A 23,379-nucleotide genomic window follows, 5' to 3' on the forward strand; every position below is an offset into this window, starting at 1 on the left:
TTTTGATGGAGGAGAAAGAAAGTCCACTGCTTAGCAGTTCAGCCAAATATTGTAGTATTTGAGGTAAATTCAGTTTTCCAGGATCCTGGCCCTTTTTCTCATTCCAGACACAAAAACGTTTCCATTTTGTGGAGTAAGCTTTTCTAGTTGATGGCCTTCTGGCCTCCAAAATGACATCCTGCACCTCCTTGGAGAGTAGGGCCTGTTATAATGCTAAGGAATCTTCCATGCGGTTAGATTGTTTTTAGCTGGTTGTGAAGAGTTTTGAAACTGTGCTGAGTCAGAAGAAGAGGCATTAGAGGCAGGGTCCATGGTGGGGAATGCGTCAGGCTCCTCAGGAGTGGGTACCAGTGTTGCCTTGGCCAGTCCGGAGCAATGAGAATCATCTTTGGTCTGTCTGCTTTGGTCTTTAATAGAACTTTGGGCAGCAGAGGAAGAGGAGGGAAAGCATAAACTGTCATTGATGTCCAACTGAAAGAAAGAGCGTCCACTCTCCAGGCCTTTGGATGGAAGATCCTTGAGCAGAATTTTGTCAATTGATGATTCTTGTGGGAGGCAAAGAGATCTATGTTTGGCCTTCCCCATTCTTGGATTATTTCTGTAAAAACTTTTGGATGCAATTTCCATTTGTGTGGATCTGTCATATTCCTGCTTAGGTTGTCTGCCAGCGTGTTTTCCTTGCCTGGCAAGTACTGTGCTTGTAGTTCCATTTGTAAGTCCATGGCCATGTTCCAAAGTGACATGGCCAGTCTGCATAGGGGGTAAGAATGTGTTCCTCCCTGTTTGTTTATGTACCACATAACTGTGGTGTTGTCCGTTCTTATCAATAGTTGACCTGGTTGTAGAAGGTCCTTGAAAGCTATAATAGCATTTATTACTGCTAGCATTTCTTTTTGATTGATGTGAAGGTGCTTTTCTTTTTGGGACCATTTGCCCTGAATGCACCGATCTGTCATGTGCGCTCCCCAGGCATAGTCCGAGGCGTTTGTTGTGATGACTTGATTTGCTTGAGGCTTGCTGAATGGAAGACCTGTGTTTGTTTGACATGCTTGAGCCCACCACAGAAATTCCTTTTGCAGACATGGAATTAGTGGTATTGAGACCATATGTTTTTCAGGAACCATTGTAGTTTCCTCATATGCAGCTTTGCACATGGGATTAGTAAGATGCAAGATGCCATGAATCCCAGAGCCTGCAGGATTTTCCTTGCAGTCAGCTGGTGCAATTTGCTAGTGTTCTGAAGTATTGAATAAGTTGCCCCTGCTTCTCTGGCATGGGGAAGGCCATCTGGGTGTTTGTGTCCAAATTGGCACCCAGGAAAATTATCTTCCGAGAGGGTATTAGCCTTGATTTCTTTTTGTTGACTGTGTATCCCAGAGATTTCAATAACATTATTACATAAGCCAGATGTTTCAGAAGAATGTGCTTGCTGTCCGCTTGGATCAGGCAGTCGTCCAAATAGGGGTATATTTGTATCCCCTGAAGTCTGCAGTAGGCAATTACTGATGCCAGGCATTTCGTGAATACTCTGGGCGCAGTAGATAAGCCAAAGGGCAATGCAGAGAATTGATAATGGGTTGAACCTGCAAGAAATCTGAGGTACCTTCTGCAATTTTGTCTGATTGGGACATGCAGGTATGCCTCCTTGAGGTCCAATGTTACCAGCCAAGACTCCTTGCCCAGCATGGGAAGAAGTTGCTGTAGAGTGAGCATCTTGAATTTTGGTGCAGTAGAAATGTGTTTAGGATGGATAGATCCAAAATAGGTCTCCAATCTTTTCCCTTCCTTGGCACCAGAAATAGCCTGGAATAAAAACCTTGACCTTGTTAGATGCGTAGGTACCTCTTGAATAGCTTTCATGTTTATGAGATCTGTAATTTGCCTTTGTGCCTCTGCCCTTTGATTGTATGGCAGGTTTGGCATGCCTCTCATTTATGGAAGGGTGTGAAAATGGAATTTGTAGCCTCTGTTTATAATGTCCAGGATCCATTTGTCCTTTGTGACAACATGCCAATTTTTTGAAAATAATGCCAGCTTTCCTCCTAAGGGGGCTGCCATTTGAGACCTGGTTGGCATGCAAAGGGGAAAGTCATTGGGTTTGCTTTCTGAAAGATTGCAAGTTGTCCTCACCACCTCTTTGTGTAGGAGCTTGCCATTGTCTGCCTCTATACGATCCTTGGGATTGTCCTCTGCCCCTCGGGTGCCTGTATCTGCCTCTTTGGGGTCTGTCTGTGGCAGGAAAGGACCAGTTTTTGGAAGGCCAATTTCTGCTAAAACGTGGGGGTTGAACCTGAAGAAATTCTTTCACAGTTTGCATTGATTTAGCCTTTTCTTCCATTTTCCTTAATACCTCCTCAGCATTAGCACCAAATAGTACATCCTTTTGAAGAGGGGCGTCTAGTAATTTAGCTTTGACATGATCAGGTAAGGCTTGTTCCTTGAGCCAGGCATGCCTACGTATGACTGATCCTGTAACAGCAGCTCTACATGAGGCCTCTAGAGCATCAAAAACACATTGTAAGGTATGCATACCCGCTTGTTCTGCACTATGCATCAAATCCTGCAACTCCTTCAAGTCTGGTTGTTCAGGTTGTGACATTTTACTCTTCAATTGTGATAACAAAAGCTGTTGGTATTTTAGCATATGAAACTGACAGTTTAAGGCCCTCATGGATAAGGTAGCCAAGGTATATACCTTTTTTCCCCACCTTTCTAAGGATCTGGAATCTCTCTCAGAAGGCAATGGATTTTTGGCAATGGAGGCCTTAACTCCCTTGGGGCCCTGTGAATGGTTTCTCGGTCAGCAGCATGGCTTTTGTAAAGAAATTGGTGTGAGTCAGGAACCCTGTAGTACCTGTCAGGCTTAACTGGAGCTGGAGGTAGAGAGTCCGGGTTAAGGCAGGCCTCCGAGTAAACATCATCTAGGATTGTCCAAGACAGGAGGTATAGCCAGAGGCCTATGCTGAGGTAACAAGAGAAATTCCCTGAGCCTTTTCTTGGAATCTGAATAATCCTGGCCTTCCCAGTGGAAGTGTTCCCTTAAGGTATTCCAAGTTTCCCCAAATGAGTAATCCTCAGGGGGGGATACAGAAGGGATGGACTCCTCCGCATCAGAGTCTTCAAAAGGGGAGTAAGAATGTTCCTCATCATCAGAGTGCTCTGAAATAATGGAGCCCTGATCAGAGGAGGGGGAATCTTCCTCCACTCTGGGCCTTTTGTCCGGTGGGGGCTGAGAACCTCTGATTAGAGTAATTAAATCCTCAGCCATTTTAAGCATCTGTTTCTTAGGCATGGGGCCTGGAGATGGGCCTTGTGTAGCTGGTCTCTTAGAGTGCATGGTTGCTTTAGACTTTGTGAAAGCCATGATGGAGAAAGAAGAGGAAGGTCTGAAGACACCTTGAGTGGAGGTGGACCAGTCCACATTCTTTGTTTCAACACCAAGAGTGGCTTGGGTATCTGTAGTCGGGGTGTGGGCTGAGAAGCCTGCGACCTCGGGCACAGGAGACACAGTCAAAGAAGTGTCGTCGGTAATCAGGGGCTGTGTAGGCGCCTCACTGAGAACCGGACCACGTGTAGTCGGCTTTGGCATGGTGTCAGTAGAGGCCGCGGACCTCGTGTGTCGGTCCTTGTCTTAGCGTTTTTTAGACAAAACCGGAGTCGGAGTATCCGACGACATAGTATAGTTAAATGCTTTCCCAAAATAATGCTGGGTGAACTCCGCCCAACGTTTAATAGTGCGTTTGTTGAATGTAGCACAAAAGCGACAGACCGAGACGTCGTGGTCTGGGCCTAAACAAGGTATACAGAGGGAATGGAAATCCTTATGCGGTATTTGCTTCCCACAAGAAATACAATTATTAACTTTGTCTGACATCGGTCTGAGGCAAGAAAAGTTTCCCCAACGGGGTACTTAGCTTTTAAGAAGACTTCGGTTTCCAAATTTCGTAATCTCAGGAGCTGGCCGACCGGCACTTGTGAACTGCTTCTGCTTTGGGCACCGTGCGGCAAGAAAGACTGAAGAAAATGGCGTCGGCTGGTTCCTTTATACCCCTGTCGCACTGACGTCAGGGAAGAAGCGACGACAACCAATGCCGGACCTAGACTTTGGAATTCGGCCGACCGAGGACCTGTCTGACGGCAGGAGAACCCATCTGTTATGACTGCAGCTGTATGCACGATGAACATCTACAAGCTCATTCCAGTGATATGAAAGGTTTGGAATGTCTGTGCTACACTGGGACCTTACAACTGTCCACTCTCCTAGCGATCATCAGTTACTGCTTGGGATTTTTTTTCTTTTTTTTTGCTCATGCTTGTCCCCAATGTCTGTTGATCTTCAGCTGCCTCTCAATCGACTCATTTGTTCCCCATCAACAGGGGGAGTGTTAACCAGAGAGGGCCACCATTTATACAGCCATTAGGAGTGGTTTGAGTTTTGTGTGCTGCAGCTGTATTCTCTGCTTATAATCAGCAAATTGGTGGAGAGGAGGGGATGTGCAAATGGGCTGACAGCAAGGAGAGCATCCCTTCACTTCCTCAAGAAGCACCTCTTCATAACCAGCCTTGCTCCCCAACCCTCAAGCACGAGTGGTAGTTTTACTCACTTTCTGACAGAGAAATCGCACCATCCAGTGTGCCCTGAGTGCTAGCATTCTCCTCTCCAGAAGAGGTGAGTGGGTACTCACATATGATGTACAAGTGAAAGCCAGTGAATGATGCCAGCTGCTACAGTAAGAAGACTACTATCACAATGTGTGTGTGTTATATACATATATTTTTTGCTGATTGTGACTTAAGTTTGAAACATTTGAGTTTAATGATAAAATGTCAGCTGCACTGCATTAACATTTCACATCTTAACAGTAGCCATGAATATCAATTCACACATCTGAAAAATAAATAATTTTATTCCATTTAGTGCAGCCCAATGGAGAAATTGTTAAAATTGTCAGAAAATGATTTTAATTTAATGCACTGCCCACTGAATCAGTTTAATTTAGTAATTCTTAAAAAAAAAAAATCCATAATTTAGACTGTCATCTCAATAAAATGAACGCTAAATAAGCTCAGGTAGAAGAGTCATCTCCTTTTTAAGTGCTGAAACATGTAATCAGTCTGTTTTTTTTATAGTCTTTCTATGCACATTGCAATGCCCATTCCACCACCTATACAGAGCGCTGCTACTCCACGCTTCCCGTTGGTTCTTTCCAAGGCATGTACAAGTGTGACTAGAATACGACATCCAGACATTCCAAGTGGGTGACCAAGGGCAATTGCTCCACCTTGGATGTTGACCTGTTAGGAAAGAATTAAAAATTACATGCAATCATTTAGAATTTAAGAGGCAGTAACAATCATTAAAGTACTCCCTTATAAATAATTCCTAATATGCACTCTAGCTCTTCGAACAAATTTATTTTACCCTTGGCACACCTCTCACTTTTTTGTGTGTGTGCATTTTGCTGAATCAGTCTGTACTGTGCTTATCCAAAATAATAATTCAAATAGCAAAGAACATGACAAACATGTTCAGTGCTTAGCTTTCTTCTGCCAATATCCTTCTTGCTATTAGAAGATGAGTTACAGTGGATATAAAAAGTTTACTCACCCCTGTTAAAACGCCAGTTTTTGTGATATAAAAAATGAGACCACAATAAATAATTTCAAAACTTTTCCTATCTTTAATGTGACCTATAACCTGTACAATTCAATTGAAAAACAGACAAGCCTGTTAGGAGGAAAAAAAATAAAAAATAAAAAACATACAGTAAAACTGGTTGCATAAGTGTGCACACCCTTAAACTAATACTTTGTTGAAGCACCTTTTGATTCAATTACAGCATTCAGTCTTCTTCGGTACACACCTCTCATCAATTAAAGAGACTCTGATTAACCCACATAAAGTTCAGCTGTCCTAGTAGGATTTCCTGACATTTACTCAACTGCCTGCTACAGCAAAAGCTATGATTCGCAGAGAGCTTACAAAGCATCAAAGGGATCTCATTGTTGAAAGGTATCAGGAGAAGGATACAAAAAAAATTTCCACAACATTGCATATACCATGGAACTTCTTCTTTCGGCTGCTCCCGTTAGGGGTCGCCATAGCGGATCAACTGTTTCCATTTCTTCCTGTCCTCTGCATCTTGCTCTGTCACACCAACCACCTGCATGTTCTCTCTCACCACATCCATAAACCTTATCTTAGGCCTTCCTCTTTTCCTGCTACCTGGCAGCTTCATCCTTTGCATCTTTTCCCCAATATACTCTGCATCCCTCCTCAGCACATTGTCCAAACCGATGCAATATTGCCTCTCTGGCTTTGTCTCCAAACCTTCCAACCTGGGCTGACCCTCTAATATACCTATTCTTAATCCTGTCCATCCTCGTCACACCCAGTGCAAATCTTAACATCTTCAACTCTGCCACATCAAGCTCTGACTCCTGCCTTTTTGTCAATGCCACTGCCTCCAACCCATATAACATAGCTGGTCTCACTACCCTCCTGTAGACCTTCCCTTTCACTCTTTCTGGTACTCGTCTGTCACAAATCACTCCTGACACACTCCTTCACCCACTCCATCCTGACTGTACTCTCTTCTTCACCTCTCTTCCACACTCACCATTACTCTGAACTGTTAATCCCAAGTATTTAAACTCATCCACCTTCGCCACCTCTACTCCCTGCATCTTCACCATTCTTCTATCCTCCCTCTCATTCACACACATATATTCTGTCTTAGTCCTGCTGACCTTCATTCCTCTTCTCTCTAGAGCATATCTCCACCTCTCCAGGGTCGTCTCCACCTGTTCCCTACTCTCACTACAGATCATAATGTCATAGTCCACGGGGACTCCTGTCTGATCTCGTCTGTCAACCTGTCCATCACCACTGCAAATAAGAAAGGGCTCAGAGCTGATCCTTGATATAATCCCACCTCCACCTTAAACGCAGCCATCACTCCCACCACAGACCTCACTGCTGTCACACTACCCTCGTACATATCCTGTACCACTCCTTACATACTTCTCTGACACTCCCGACTTCCTCATACAATACCACAACTCCTCTCTAGGCACCCTGTCATATGCTTTCTCTAACAGTCATCAAAAAGTGGAGAAAATATGGGACAACAGTGATGTTAAAAAATGGGACACCCCTCCAAAACTGATAAAAAGACAAGGCGAAAACTGGTCAGGGAGGTTGCCAAGAGACCTACAGCAAGGAGCTGCAGGAATTTCTGGCAAGTACTGGTTGTGTACTACATGTGACAACAATCTCCCTTATTCTCCGAATGTCTGGGCTATGGGGTAGGGTTGCAAGACAGAAGCCTTTTCTTACACAGAAAAGCATCCAGGTCGGCTAAAATTTGCAGAACAATACATCAAGTCTCCCAAAAGCATGTGGAAAAATGTGTTATGGTCCGATGAGACCAAGGTTAAACTTTTTAGCCGCAATTCCAAAACGTACAGTTGGCGCAAAAACAATACTTTGCATCACCAAAAGAACACCATTCCCATGGTGAAGCATGGTGGTGGCAGTATCATGCTTTGGGGTTGCTTTTCTTCAGCTGGAACTGGGGCTTTAGTTAAGGTGGAGGGAATTATGAACAGTTCCAAACACCACTCACTTTTGGCCCCAAACCTTCAGGCGTCTGCTAGAAAGCTGAAAATAAAGAGGAATTTCACCTTCCAACATGACAATGACCGCAAGCATACATCCAAATCAACAAAAGAAAGGCTTCACCAGAAGAAAATTAAAGTTTTGGAATGGCCCACACCTAAATCCAACAGAAAATCTGTGGGGTGACCTGAAGAGGACTGTACACAAGAGATGCCCTCACAATCCGACAGATTTGGAGCACTTTTGCAAGGAAGAGTCGGCAAATATTGCCAAGTCAGATGTACCATACTGATAGACTTCTACCAAAGAAAACTGAATGCTGTAATTAAATCAAAAGGTGCTTCAACAAAGTGTTAGTTTAAGGATGTGCACACTTATGCAACCAGCTTATTGTACGTTTTTTTTTTTTTTTTATATTTTTTCCTCTAACAGATTTGTTTGTTTTTCAATTGAATTGTACAGGTTGTAGGTCACATTAAAGGTGGGAAAAGTTTTGAAATGATTTATTGTGGTCTAATTGTTTTATATCACAAAAACCTGGCATTTTAACAGGGTTGTGTAAACTTTTTATATCCACTTTATCTCTCGGCACACATTTTATGTCAGCATGTTTTTTTTAATCTAGCTTATCCAACAGGGTCCACAGGCTATAGTCTATCCTACCAAAATTTTTATCAAGCCCATAGTAACCATTTTTGTACACAAATGTGAATACATTCACTGCTGCAGTATTCTTAATGTTTGGGATTCCCTGCCATTGGAAGCTTGACATCCAGCCAGTACACCAAAGCCTAGTATTGCTTGAAGGTACACCAAATGTTATACGTATGCTGTTCGTATAACATAGGGCATAAAGATGACATCTGGATGTACCATCCTCAGAACTTCTTTGCTGCTAGTCTGAATGCAGTTCCCGATCGCTGTTCGCCTATGTCCTTTTCCGCCAGTTTGAACGCATTTTCGTTCTCCGGTGAACCTACATTTTGTTTGCTGAATTCTGAGCCACTGCAGATAAGTACCCTATTGGGGTTTTGTTTTTTTCTTGCTGTTAGGGGTTAATGTCATCCAGGAAGGGTAAACGCCAATGCAGGAGACAGATTCCCCATAAAGACAGCCACAATAAGTGTCTTTTTTTTGCCTAGGAGCTTCTCATGACCATACAACTTGTTCGATTTGTCAGGCTTTCTTACCAAAAACCCTTCATAACAGTCTTTCTTCTCTTTCTTTGCATATTAAGAACCAGCGCCTTAAACTTCTTGCTAATGATACATTGGAAGGCATGTCCCACCCTGTGGGTCAGCCGTTAAGGAAGAAGGTGAAAAATTTAACACCGAAGGCTTTGCTGGCGGATTGCTCTTCCATGACGGGGTTGGAAGCCGGCAAGGATCTGACTTGCAGCATATCCAACAAGGCTTTGCAGACATCCATTTCTGACATTCAGGGGGAACCACGGTTGATTACTTCCGAGGGGCCGGGGGTGTTTCACAGATTTTAGTTAGGGAAGAAGTCCCTACTACATTTATTGAATGCCATCCTGGGTCAGAGCCTTCTATGTTTTATAGGGCGGACGTGCCTTTAAAAAAGAAACAAGGAGAAGTTTACTGTTAGCTGCCTGTTGGGTGCCAGGATCCGTCATATAACACAAGCACTACGGTCACTCCAGAACAAGTACCAATATGACTCTGTCATTGTCCATGTTGGTGTGAATGACCTGAGCCGTACCTCCCTGGACTACATGAAAAGAGACATGGAGGAGCTCTCTGACCACGTAGCCCAGGCCGGTATGACCCTGACCCTGAGTAGCATCCTGCCCTCGCCAAGAATGATACCACGGTATAGAGAAAAAATACCAACTTCAACAATTGGCTAAGCTTCTGGTGTCATTCAAAGGGGATCCAGTGTCTGTCAGCCTGGGATGACATGCTCAAAAAGCCACGCTGCTTCGCTAGAGATGGCTTGCACCTGTCACCCTTAGGCTTTCGAATATTGGCCAAGGCTCTTGCCATCCCCATAGTGCCTTTTTTAGGCAAGGCTCAAAAGACAAAGCCACCGCCATAAATAGCATAAGTAACAAAAAACTGAGGGTAATGCTACTCAGTGCTAGAAGTCTAAACCTCAAAATGCACACACTCGGGGCACTCCTCAGTATGGAGAAAATCGATATATGTGCAGTAACAGAAACCTGGTTTAAGGCTCCAGAGAGCACCCCAGCACTACCAGGCTACAACTCATACCATACATTTCGGCCACAAAACCCGGACGAAATACAAAAGGCGGGGGAGTATCCATATTCATCAAGGATACCCACACCTCCAGGTTAATGGCACAGCACGATGCTTCAGAGATCATCCACATGCAACTAACAATGGGTAAAACTGCTATTCAAAGTACAGTTTGCTACAGATCACCCACCATGTCCCAGGACCCCCACTCTGCATTCCTGGAAACACTGGGAAACATAAAGGTCCTACCAAACACCCTGATATTGGGTGATTTCAATTACCCAAACATTAACTGGGAGAACACTCAAGTACAAACTCCCTTGCCCAACATTTCCTAGAATTTACGAACTCAAACACCCTGGATCAATTGGTCAACACCCCCGCCAGAGGTGAAAACATATTGGACCTGGTCATCATCAACTTGGGCAACCGGTGTTCCACACCGGACGTCAACCCCTCGTTGGTTAGATCTGACCATAAACTAATCACTCTGGATATCCACATTCCGCCACCACCCCCGGTCAAAGAAACCACTGTGATAAACTATTCAAAAGCAAACTTCACGTTACTTAAGACCGAGGTGGGAAGTTTCAAAGCCCCCATGCTAAAAGATAATGCTGTCCAATCTGCAAAATCCTTTACTAATGCACTCTACGGGTACCTACAAGAATGCATGGATCGTGTTATCCCAAACAAAACCAAAACTCACTTCTCCAAGAAAAGGAATCCAGTCTGGTGGACCCCTGCCTAAACAAGCTATACAATAGAAGGAGGAAACTAGTACAGAAAAGAGTAAAATCCCAAGAAGGTAAGACATCCATGATCAGTATCGGCAAGAAACAATGTTCCCTCATAAAATCATCCAAGGCTAGCTTTGAAAGAAAAATTGCCATGGACTCCAAAGATAACCACAAAGCATTCTTTAGCTATGTCAAGAATCTAAGTGGCAATTCTCAGATCTGCTCGGAGTTAGTGCAGAATGGCATAAAATGCACTGAACCGACCAATATAGCCAACATCCTGGCAGACAGGTTCAGTGCAAACTTCACCCCCTTCTCACCCCCAAAAGGGCCCATATAACTATACCAAAAGAATGTAGTGCCTCTGCAATCACAGACACTCAGGTTAAAACAGCCCTCTTCAAAGCCAAAAACACAGCATCAATGGGACCAGACAGTCTCCCAGGCTGCATCCTACATGAGTTCAAAGATGAACTAACCCCTCAACTAAACACACTGTTTAAACTCAGCCTTTCCACAGGCTATGTGCCCACAGAGTGGCGCACAGCAACGGTTATTTCGCTCCACAAAGGTGGAGCCACAACGGACCCCAGGAACTATCGCCCTATATACTTGACTATCTTGGTCTACAAAGCTATGGAGCGCATCATCATGGATCTCATTAACAGAGACATTGGGAACCTCCAAATACTGGACCCTACCCAGTTCGGCTTTGTTAAGGGCAGATCATGCATCCTAAACCTGGTGGACTTCTTTGAGGCAACTACCAAGGCTATAGATGAGGGAAAGGTGGTCCACACAGCCTACCTAGACCTTGCAAAGGCCTTCTACACCATTCCTCATTCAGGTATTATAGACAAGCTCACCAGCCTGAACATAAACCCCTACATCATGAGATGGGTTGCCAACTGGCTCACGGACAGAACCCACATGGTAAGAGTTACGGGAGCTAGGTCTGACTCTAAACCAGTTACAAGTGGCATTCCCCAGGGCTCAGTCCTAGGACCCCTCCTGTTCGGCATATACTTCTCAGAGGTACAGGCAAGCACAGGAGGACTGTGGCTGACCAAGTTTGCAGATGACTGCAAACTAGGGGCTATAATTGACTCTCTGGCTGACACAGACATCCTCCAAAAGGGTCTTACTGAGACAGATACCTGGTGTCAAAACCATGGCCTCAAGCTAAATGCCAAAAAGTGCATAGTCATCCCCTTTGGAAAAAACAAAGTACCAACAAACTATCACATAGGTGGTAGCTCCCTAAATACGGAAGACGTAATAAGGGATCTAGGGACCCAAGTAGATAGTAACCTCTACTTTGATAATCACATTGTCAAAGTGGTTAGAATATCCTTCTATGTGGCCTACCTAATCACAAAAGGGTTTGCATCCATATCAAAAGAGGTCATTGGGCCCCTCTATGCATCACTCATCAGACCCATCATAGAGTACAACACCTTATTTGGGATGTACCTTACAAGACACCTGCAACAACTGGAAATACCACAGAAGTACCTCACCAAGGGGATCACTGGCCTCAAGCAGATGTCCTATGCAGCTCGACTGAAGAAACTCCAGCTGTACTCAGTTGCATACCGTCTATTCAGAGGTGATGTCTGCCTGACATACAAGGTCATGTCCAACCCAGAATTGATGGACATGCTCCACCTAAAGAAAACCATATCCCCTCGAGCCACACGCTCCAGGGATCTAAACCTCACCACAACAATAAACAGGACATCCAACGAAAAGGAAAAACTCCATACTGCTGAAATACAAAACAAATCCGCTTAGGCAAACAGCAACTCGGCACTTTATTACTTTAAACACTAAAATATTACAAACGTTTTTCGTTTAAACTTCTTCAGAAATTGGCAAACATCGGCTTGCTTTAATGCATTCACTTTTATAGGAAACAGTTGATACATGCCCGCCAAAATTCAAACCAATGCAAAAAAATCTTTAAAGCCACAGTTCTTATTACCAAGTGTGACTTTTGCATTAAACATAAAATTATTTAAATAAACTTCTTATCTATTTTAATTTAATTTAAAATATATTTCCTGGGTTGAGTGATACATTTGTTTCACTGTATACATTAGTAACATAAATTTTAAAATGAGAACAAGTTACAAATAAGAATGAGTATCATTCGTATTACGAACTGAATCTTACTAGCCAAAACGACATCCTGACTATTAATTTTGGATTAATTCACTTAAAATGATTGATTTTAACTATAGTAATATTATTATTTATAAAACATTAATAAAACATTAAAAATGTGTGCAGCATATTAAGCAAAGCAGTCGCTAATAAAAAACTGTTGTAAACAATTCATATTTAATATTAAAAATAAGAGTTTCTTTTGTGTTTTTTATTTTTTATATATATATAAAAATTTATGCTTTATGCATAAATTCATCAGCTAACTCATGCGCTGATTAATAGGATTGAATGTAACCTGGTGTTTAATTAGCTATTGTATAAATGTATTTATAACCAGAGTTCAATCCTACTTACCACATAAATGTATATTAATCTAATGAAATATCTTACATTTCAGTAACTTATCTAAAATTCATTAGCATGATGTGGAATAAACATTATTTCAAAAAGTTGTTCATTTTATGCAACACTTCAAATATTAGTATTATGTATGTTGTTATGAACAACTGTAAATATATAGAAAAATATATATAAATAAATATATAAATATAAATAAAAATATGTAAATAAATACGGAGCATTATTATTATCTATTTTTATTTTATAGAAGTTGTTGTTATAAATAAATAATTATCTTTCCAAACTTCTTAATTTTAACAGACTACTTATTGAACATTTTTCGTTCAACCCTGGGTAGGTAAACGCATTCAATTTGATTTGCCATAACAATTCACTTTTTTCTAAAAGTAAATTGAATGGACCACCTCTCATGTCTTGCTTAAGTTGAAAGATGACTTTAAAACAAAATTTATGATTGGGGTATTCCATGACGTGTCTTGACAGAGCATGGTCTTTTTTTTGTAAATTAATGCTTCTTATATGCTCATACACCCTATCTCTTAGCCTCCGCTCCGTCTTACCAATGTAGAAACAGGGACAACATTGACAAGAGGCCAACTACACTATTCCTTTAGAGTTACAATTAAATTTCCCCTTTATATAAACTTTGTAACCATTGATAACTGATGAAATACCTGAAGACATGTGAAAACAATAAGGGCAATTTCCACATTGTCCCATCCCTCTATTCATTATTACTGATCTATTATTCTGATGTTTCTGCAAAATATTTTTCAGGTTAGGGCCTTTCCTACATATAATTTTGGGCATCGGGCCTAGCTTAACCATTAATACATGATCGTCTTTAAACATATTCCAATTTTTGAGTATTATCTCTTTAATAATATTAAAGTCCATCGAAAATCTTAGGATGCATGCTGCGCTATAGTTTTCATTATTTAGTCGTACTCTTCGCATTGTTTCCACTTCCAAGGTATTTTGACCTCTTTCATCTGAAGTGATGACACCTTTCCATTTTAATATAGGAATAATATAGGAATAAAGTAGCGAGTAGTGAACTGTTATGGCAAATCAAATTGAATGCGTTTACCTACCTAGGGTTGAACGAAAAATGTTCAATAAGTACTCTGTTAAAATTAAGAAGTTTGGAAAAATAATTAATTATTTATAACAACAACTTCTATAAAATAAAAATAGATAATAATAATGCTCCGTATTTATTTACATATTTGTATTTATATTTATATATTTATTTATATATATTTTTCTATATATTTACAGTTATTCATAACACCATACATAATACTAATATTTGAAGTGTTGCATAAAATGAACAACTTTTTGAAATAATGTTTATTCCACATCATGCTAATGAATTTTAGATAGTTACTGAAATGTAAGATATTTCATTAGATTAATATACATTTATGTGGTAAATAGGATTGAATTCTGGTTATAAATACATTTATACAATAGCTAATTAAACACCAGGTTACATTCAATCCTATTAATCAGCGCATGAATTAGTTGATGAATTTATGCATAAAGCATAAATTTATATATATATATATATATATATATATATATATATATATATATATATATATATATAAAACACAAAAGAAACGCTTACTTTTAATATTAAATATGAATTGTTTACAACAGTTTTTTATTAGCAACTGCTTTGCTTAATATGCTGCACACATTTTTAATGTTTTATTAATGTTTTATAAATAATAATATTACTATAGTTAAAATCAATCATTTTAAGTGAATTAATCCAAAATGAATAGTCAGGATGTCGTTTTGGCTAGTAAGATTCAGTTCGTAATACGAATGATACTCATTCTTATTTGTAACTTGTTCTCATTTTAAAATTTATGTTACTAATGTATACAGTGAAACAAATTTATCACTCAACCCAGGAAATATATTTTAAATTAAATTAAAATAGATAACAAGAAGTTTATTTAAATAATTTTATGTTTAATGCAAAAGTCACACTTGGTAATAAGAACTGTGGCTTTAAAGATTTTTTTGCATTGGTTTGAATTTTGGCGGGCATGTATCAACTGTTTCCTATAAAAGTGAATGCATTAAAGCAAGCCGATGTTTGCCAATTTCTGAAGAAGTTTAAATGAAAAACATTTGTAATATTTTAGCGTTTAAAGTAATAAAGTGCCGAGTTGCTGTTTGCCTAAGCGGATTTGTTTTGTATTTCAGCAGTACGGAGTTTTTCCTTTTTGTTGGTTTGTTTATTTCTGGTTTCCGCTATGGCTAATAGCACACTAGACAACTCGCTGGATAATATACCTGGGATTTTCAACCGTTCACAAGAAGGAGAGAGTGGATCGGTGAACAAACTTACTATTTTGGTCCAGCTTCTCTCTCAAAAACTTGATCACATGAATGAGAGGCTTGACCTAGTTATGGCAGCGCAGCAAAGCAAGAAACAACAGGACCGAATGGTCGTGTTAACAACGGAGCAGCACAGAGAATCAGAACAGAATTGTTTATTATGCAACGACATGGGGCAAGCAGAAGGAAGAGACATTACACCGGGGGCAAAGAATTAATTCAGCTACATCTGTATCAAGAAAAGCTGTAAACAATTCATCAATACAACAACCACAACAAACACAGACGTCTAATACAAATAAAGATTATAGAATACAATTGGAAAATGGTGCTAACAACATTACTGATTCTACAGAGAATAATGGATCACTTTCTAATAATCATATATGTGCTTCGCCTTCATCAATTAATTCAACAATCAACTTGAAAGACTGGTTAATGGCACCAATGGGCTTATGGGAAAGTAACACTATTAATAATGGAACAGCACAAGAGAATGAAAGAGAAGTACCATTATCAGAGTTACTAAACATCTTAGATTCGAGCATGTTAAAATATAAGAAACTAGGTTTGGAAATAGAATATTTTCATGAATGTCTAAGATTAGAAATTGTCCCTAAGGGACTTAGAACCTGAAGATACCCTACAGGTTTAATCCCAGGTTCTATATTCCATCAAGATTTGATCAAACTATTCAATCAAAATGGTTTGCAACTATTGGAGACAATGATAAAACATTACAAGTCTATTATGAAAGACTTGGAATGTGAAATAGAAAATATAGACAAACAAATCAAACAACATGCTGATTTTTTAAGATACAAGTATGATTATCAACGATGCTTTTACAGCATCGAACAGCATTTGCAAAAGATAAGAACTAATAAGATCAAAAAATTGCAAAGAGATCAAGCTCAATAGAAAAACGGTACAGCATATCCTCCACCTCCCAAGGCACATGTGCAAGTAAAGCACCATGCACTTAATAATACACAAACAGAGGAGACTACTAGTAATGACCGAGTCGTAATACATGAAGCAGAATCACAAGAACAAGATATGCATGTTGATGTTGATTTAGATGATGTACAGGAAGACAACATCAGGAGAAGTGATAGAATAAAGCAACGCAATACTAATAATCAGAACAACAATCATAATAAGAATGGTAACAATAACCAACAATCGTCCACATCCAATATGGGACAGGGTTTTCCACGACGAAACCAAAGAAAGCAATGGAACAGGAGGAAAAATCACAACTACAGGAGATAACATCTGATACAGAATCTAGTGGTGTGGTACTAGTTAAGAATACACAGCAAGACTTCATAGTTTATAATTTCTCGTCATTTATTGTTACCACACAACTAGCTAATATCTTAGCAAAAGGGTTAACCTTTGTACCCTCTAGTAGGATGGACATAGCCCATACCATATGTGATATCAAATTATTTGTAAGGAAATTGAATCTCAAACAACTTTTGGGTGATCATGGTCCAGCCAACAATCCATTGAGAGTAGCTAGTTGTTATAATCCACCTTTACACAACATACTGCACACATTTGAAAAAATGTGTGAAATAGATGCGAGACAATTACATCAAGAAAAGCAAAGGCACTCCTACAATTTATCTAAAGATGAGCGAGACAATATCAATCTATTAACTACAGCTGATGTCAGAATCATGAATCCAGATAAAGGAGGAGGGTTAGTCATAATGGATATGGTGGATTATAATAATAAATTAACCGTCCATCTCACATCAGATGTATATGAGAAATCATCAATCAATGAATACAACAAAGCTAATCAATTCATCAAAAGTCTGTTGAATGAATTGTTTATAGAAGCGAGAATTGATATTCATCTTTTCAACTATTTAATGATAGAAGCGCCAAAAGTACCAACTATATTCGGAGTGCCAAAAATCCACAAAAGCATTCAGAATCCACCATTTAGACCAATAGTGGATGGTAGAAATTCCTCTACATATGCCTGTGCCAAATATGCGGATTTAATCCTTAAAAAAATTTGTTACTAAGGATGAATGGATTATTAAGGATTCATGGAACTTTTTGGAGAAGATTAATTACTTAATTTATCAGCAAGAGAATAATTTCATCTCAACTGATGTGAAGGAACTCTATACCAGTATTCCTCACCAACAAGGCATTGAATGGGTACTAGAAAATATACGTAATAAAAATGCACAACCAGATGAAATAGCTCTCGTAGGAGAATTGCTGGACATTATTCTGTCGTATAATTTCATCTTATTTGATAAGCAATACTATAAGCAAACAAAAGGAGTTGCGATGGGATCCCCATGTGGATCAAGTTTTGTGAATCTAGTCATGTCCTATTGGGAGAAGAATTACATCTTCAACAATATGGCGTTTAGGGACAAAATAATATTCTATGCTAGATTCATAGATGACATTTTAATAATATTTCAAGGAGATGAAAATCAGGCAATAGAGATGATAAATGTCTTCAATAGGAGTACCAACTTTTTGCGTTTTACTCATACATTCAATGAAGAATCTATAGCTTATTTAGATGTGAGGCTAAGTAAGAACACACTAAATGAATGTTATGAAGCGAACATCTTTAGGAAATCAAATTATTCCAATAAATTCTTACATTTTTCTAGTCAACATCCTATACACCAGAAAAAATCGGTAGTAAAAGGTCAACTCGTCAGGGCAGCACGCATGATTACAACGGATATAGAATTTGACAAAGAATGTTTGTTGTTAAAACAGATGTTTACTAATAGACAGTATCCTTCTAGCTTTTTGGACCCCATATTAGAAGAAGTCAAAACAAAAAGACAAATGGGCTACTTTATTCCTATATTAAAATGGAAAGTTGTCATCACTTCAGATGAAAGAGGTCAAAATACCTTGGAAGTGGAAACAATGCCAAGAGTACGACTAAATAATAAAAACTATAGTGCAGCATGCATCCTAAGATTTTCTTTTTTCTTTTTTTTTTTTAAAACAGGTTTATTGTTTTAACATACAAGAGAAATATCATAACAATTTTATACAAGTAATTAAAAATAAATATGATTATAACATTCAACAAAACAACTAAAGTATTTACAAAGACATCCACTACAATCAGATCAATTAATTAAACTAAAATACCATGCTATTGAAATTAGGATTTTTTTAACAAATTTTGTAAATTATCCCATACAATATAATAAGATGTTTTTCTAGTTGTTCTTGACCTAATTGTGTTTATTTCCATATGGCACACTATATTCATAACATTTTTAAATTCATTGAACGAAGGAGGTGTATCTGAAATCCAATTTCTGGTTATTATTTTCCTAGCCACTGCTAAAAAAGACCATAACAAGGGAAGCTTAACCGTTTTAACACTCTGAGGTACAGGTGTGTTGAATAATATAAGAGATTTAGAAATAATGAAATTATCTGTAAAAAGAGCCTGCAAAAATTCATTAACTGATTTCCAGTATTCTTTCAATTTTATACAGTCATAAAACATATGGGCCCAGTCAGCATTAATTTCTACATTACATCTCTTACATAGATTATCTTTATTATTTATTTTACTCATCATCAAAGGTGTATAAAAAGATCTATGTAAAAATTTCCATGTATAAAGTCTCCAGACAATGGAAGATGTAGTTCTATAAGCAGATTCCAATATATATTGTTTATCTTGTTGATTTGGTGGGTCCCCATTAATAGAAGTGAAATAATTCCAGTATGTATCTACACTGTAAAAAGTTTATTGTCTGATAATTTTATGTATGTATGAAAGTTTACCTTTATCAGAAACTTTATGTTGTAAATTTAATATCAAGTAATCAATCAGTGTTGGAATAGATTCTTTAACTGTTATAGACATTAGATCTATTCTATCAATGAGATGTTGTCTAAAGGTCTGAACCTCTAACCAGCAAGTTTCTCTTAGATCAAATTCTTGTTTTAATAAATCTAGATTTTTAACTTTATTATCAGATATCAACTGATACCAGTACTTTAGATCATTATCTATAGCTAAATGAGTTCCTTCAGAAGTAGATAACAAAAGCATACCCTGAGTATACATTATAGGGAATATAATAAAATTCCATTCCCTATACTTAGGGTGCATGAATATAAAGTTACGATAGCCAATAATAATATTTAATGGTTAACAAACCATATGTTTAGGTGTAATAGGTGAAGTACAAAATTCCTTTAGTAACCATAACATGGAGTTACTTACAATCATATTTTTATGTGTTAAGGAGATTTTCATGAAGTGCATACTAATTAGCTCCCAATAATCTTTCCATGTTGTGACATATGACTAATCTATTAATAAAGTAATAACTTTTACAATAGAATAAATAGTATATAAATTAAAGTCTGGAAAAGAAATACCCCCTTGAGACCAGCTATTAGTATGTTTCTTTAATGCAATCCTAGGTCTATTAGGTGCCCATAGGAAATTTAACATTAGTGTATTCAGTTTCTTGATAATTATTTTTGTAGGTGGAAGTATTATTGATTGGATTAAGTATAAAATCTTGGGGAATATTATCATTTTAATAATTGTAAGTCTCTCCTCCATAGTAAAAAACATATTATTCCAGGTATTAAAAAGATTTTGTATATTATGAAAACAGGTATTATAATTATTATATATAATAGATTTAATATGTTTAGATAGTATTATACCTAAATAAGTTATCTTACCTGAATTGGGTACATATTTAGTAAAATTACTAATGAGAATATTTTTTCGTGTATATATAGGTAGTATTTTAGTTTTTTCTTCATTGAATATTAAACCAGAAATACTTTTAAAATTCATCATTTTATCAAATAGAGACTGCATAGAAGAATTAGATCCTGCTGATGTAATTAGAACATCATCTGCAAAAAGTTGAATTTTGGATGTTGTATTTTCATTTATTTCAAAACCCTCTATGTCAGTACTGTTTCTGATCAAATTAGCCCAAGGCTCCATTACTAAAGTGGAGAAAGTGGACATCCTTGTTTTGTACCTTTAAGAATGGGTATTTTTTGTGAAACATATGTTCCTACCTTAATATAAGCCAACGTTCCTTTATATAAATGCTCAATTAGATTTACAAATGCATCTGAGAAGTTTGTGCACTTCAGTAAGGTAAAAAGATAGTCCCAACTTACTGAATCAAATGCTGAACTTATATCAAGACTAATAAGTGTTAAATCTTTCTTTTTCCTATTTGCAAAATCAATTAATGTTAAAGTTCTTCTTATATTATCAAAAGTATTTCTATTTACAATGAAGCCTATCTGATCTATATCTATAATGACGGGAATGATTGTCTTCAATCTATCAGCAAAAATACTCATAAACATTTTATAATCAACATTAAGTAATGAGATGGGCCGATATGAAGTACATTTAGTTGGATCTTTATTAGGTTTTAAAATTGGCGAAATAAATGTATATTGCCAAGATGGGGGGGTTATTAACTCAGTTTGGGCCAAAATAAAAACCTTATGTATTTATGAATATGTACTTTTAGAAAGGATTTTATATATCTCTGGTATAATACCATCATTACCCGGTGCTTTGTTTGGTTTAAGCTTATTTATTTGTGTAATAACCTCTGTATATGAAATACTTTTGTCCAATAGTTTAATCTGTTGTTTATTAAGCTTTTTATTCATGTTTGTGGTTATAAACTCCTTTATTTTATCTTTAGGTTCCATGTTAATGTTATTATTGTTAATATTGTGAAAGTGATTTCTAAATTCATCTAATATTTCTGGTAGACTAAAAATATTTTTCTTTTTCCTTAGAGAAAAGATTTCTTTGATATGGTTTTGTTTATTCAACCTTTTTGTTTTATTTTTAAGTCTATGTAAGTATTTGGGGCTTATTGAGTAAGACAAAAACTTGTATTTCTCTAGAGTTATTTTAACTTTATGAGTTAAAATTTCTTTGTATTTGTCATTTAGTTTGTTTATTTCTTCAATGACTTTCTTATCCATAATATTTTCTTTAGTATTATGTTTATAAGAGTCTAATTTACTTTGAATATCTAACAATTCCTTATCCCAAGATTTCCTTTTATTATTATACCATCTTATACTTTGTCCATATAGATATGATTTTAAGGCATCCCAAACATAGACAATGGAGACTTCAGGAGTATTATTTATGTCTAGAAAATGTTGTACTTCTGAAAGTATATATTCTTTATAGTCTTTTAGTTGAGTTAAGTATGCTGGTATCCTTTTGATCTGAACATTATGAGTATTTTTTATCATGAATTCAAAACAATTGAATTATGATCAGATATAGGACATGAAATGATTTTGGAATTAATTAAATCTGTTACCATCTGGTTAGAAATAAAGACCCTATCTATTTTTGAATAAGTTTTGTATCTGTTAGAAAAAAGGTGTATGGTAATGATTTTGAATCTATCTGATTATTAATATCATTCAAATGATAAGAATTAGCAAAATCATTTAAATGTTTTGCATTAGATGTAATTCTTCTTTTTCCTATAGTGGTAGTATCACTTTCATGTAGTATACAATTAAAGTCACCAGCTAAGATAATATCTCCTATAGAGAATGATATAATCTTATCAAGATGATGTTTCACTGTATTAATACCAATTCCAGGTATCCAATATACATTAATTAAAGTGTAAGTCTTCCCATTAATTTGTATTGTAACCATACAAAACATTCCTTTGTCATCCTGATAAGACTTAATGGTTTTAGGAATAGGCATACTTTTATTCCATAAAATAGCCACTCCTCTTTTTTTCTGAGTGTGCTCTGAACTAATACTGTATATTTGTTTGTGGCTAGTTTATCAATATCTTTTTTCAAGAGATGTGTTTCTTGCAGGAAGACTACGTTGGCCTTATGTAAATTAATGTATCTTATTAGGCTTGCCCTTTTACGCAGATTATTCAATCCATTAATGTTTAAAGAAATTCCTTTTAAAGATGTCATTTGGCATTTTTAAAACTTAAGAATCTTATGATCAAAACAACAAATAACAACATAAGTAATGTTACATCTCCTCCTTTAGGTGTACCTTTAAATATAGCTGTATTTATTGAATCTCTTATGGGATTTTGTATAGGATTCAATTTTGTTTGTAGTGACAATGAGTGTACAAAATATATTGTGGATGTCAAAACTATATACATATAACAATGAACAAGTGAAAATAATGTAAGGATTAAACCTTGCATCCAGCCTGGAGTTAAAACTCCAACTTAGAGTAGTATTTACCACTCAAGTTAACCCCTACCCTAAGCAGCAGTACCTCAGCTACCACCTTATCAATTTAATACTGGTTATATTTAACTTAAATTAACAGCTTTCAATTCAATTATCTAGCAAGACAAGACTACACATTTGATAAAACAGCATCATATAAACTAAAATAAACTTTTTTTAAAAACTATTCATACTACTATATACATCTATGTAATATAATACACTTGTATTCAAATAGCATTCAAATAAACTTGATATTAGGAACCAAGAGGAGAGAGAGAAATAAAAGACGTGAAAGAGGGAGAGAGAGTGAAAGAAAGAGAGAGAAAGTATGTAAAAATAAGTTCTAACATTCATTTAAATGAAAAACTTTGGCTAATATGGTTCAGACATTACATATATTAAGATGCATCTATTTTCTGTCATGTAAATGCAGTTAACAGCTTCCAGAAAAAAAAACCTTGACTTGCTTGTATATGAGCATTTTACTCATTCTATAAAATATTACATTTATAGAAGTTGTTATAAATCATACTGCATAGTTATGCAAATTCTCAGAAACACTTGCATTATTGTAAAAAAAAAAAAAAAAAAAAAAACATCTGCATTTTGTATGTCTATACTACTGTTTTAAAATATA

General features: G+C 37.1%; 1 protein-coding gene across 1 annotated transcript in view; it reads right to left on the minus strand.

The window, feature by feature from the left end:
* Positions 1–4,889: 4,889 nt before the first annotated feature.
* ACAT2 (acetyl-CoA acetyltransferase 2) overlaps positions 4,890–23,379 on the minus strand; it is a 386,443-nt gene continuing 367,953 nt past the window's right edge. The window contains exon 9 of the mRNA XM_044069684.1: positions 4,890–5,295. Within this exon, the coding sequence (XP_043925619.1) occupies positions 5,125–5,295 (171 nt within the window). The 3' untranslated portion in view covers positions 4,890–5,124. The remainder of the gene's footprint in view (positions 5,296–23,379) is intronic.

The sequence above is a fragment of the Protopterus annectens genome, chromosome 1.part0 (genome assembly GCF_019279795.1).
Source record: "Protopterus annectens isolate FY-2018-M chromosome 1.part0, PAN1.0, whole genome shotgun sequence".
NCBI classification, from domain to species: Eukaryota; Metazoa; Chordata; order Ceratodontiformes; family Protopteridae; genus Protopterus; species Protopterus annectens.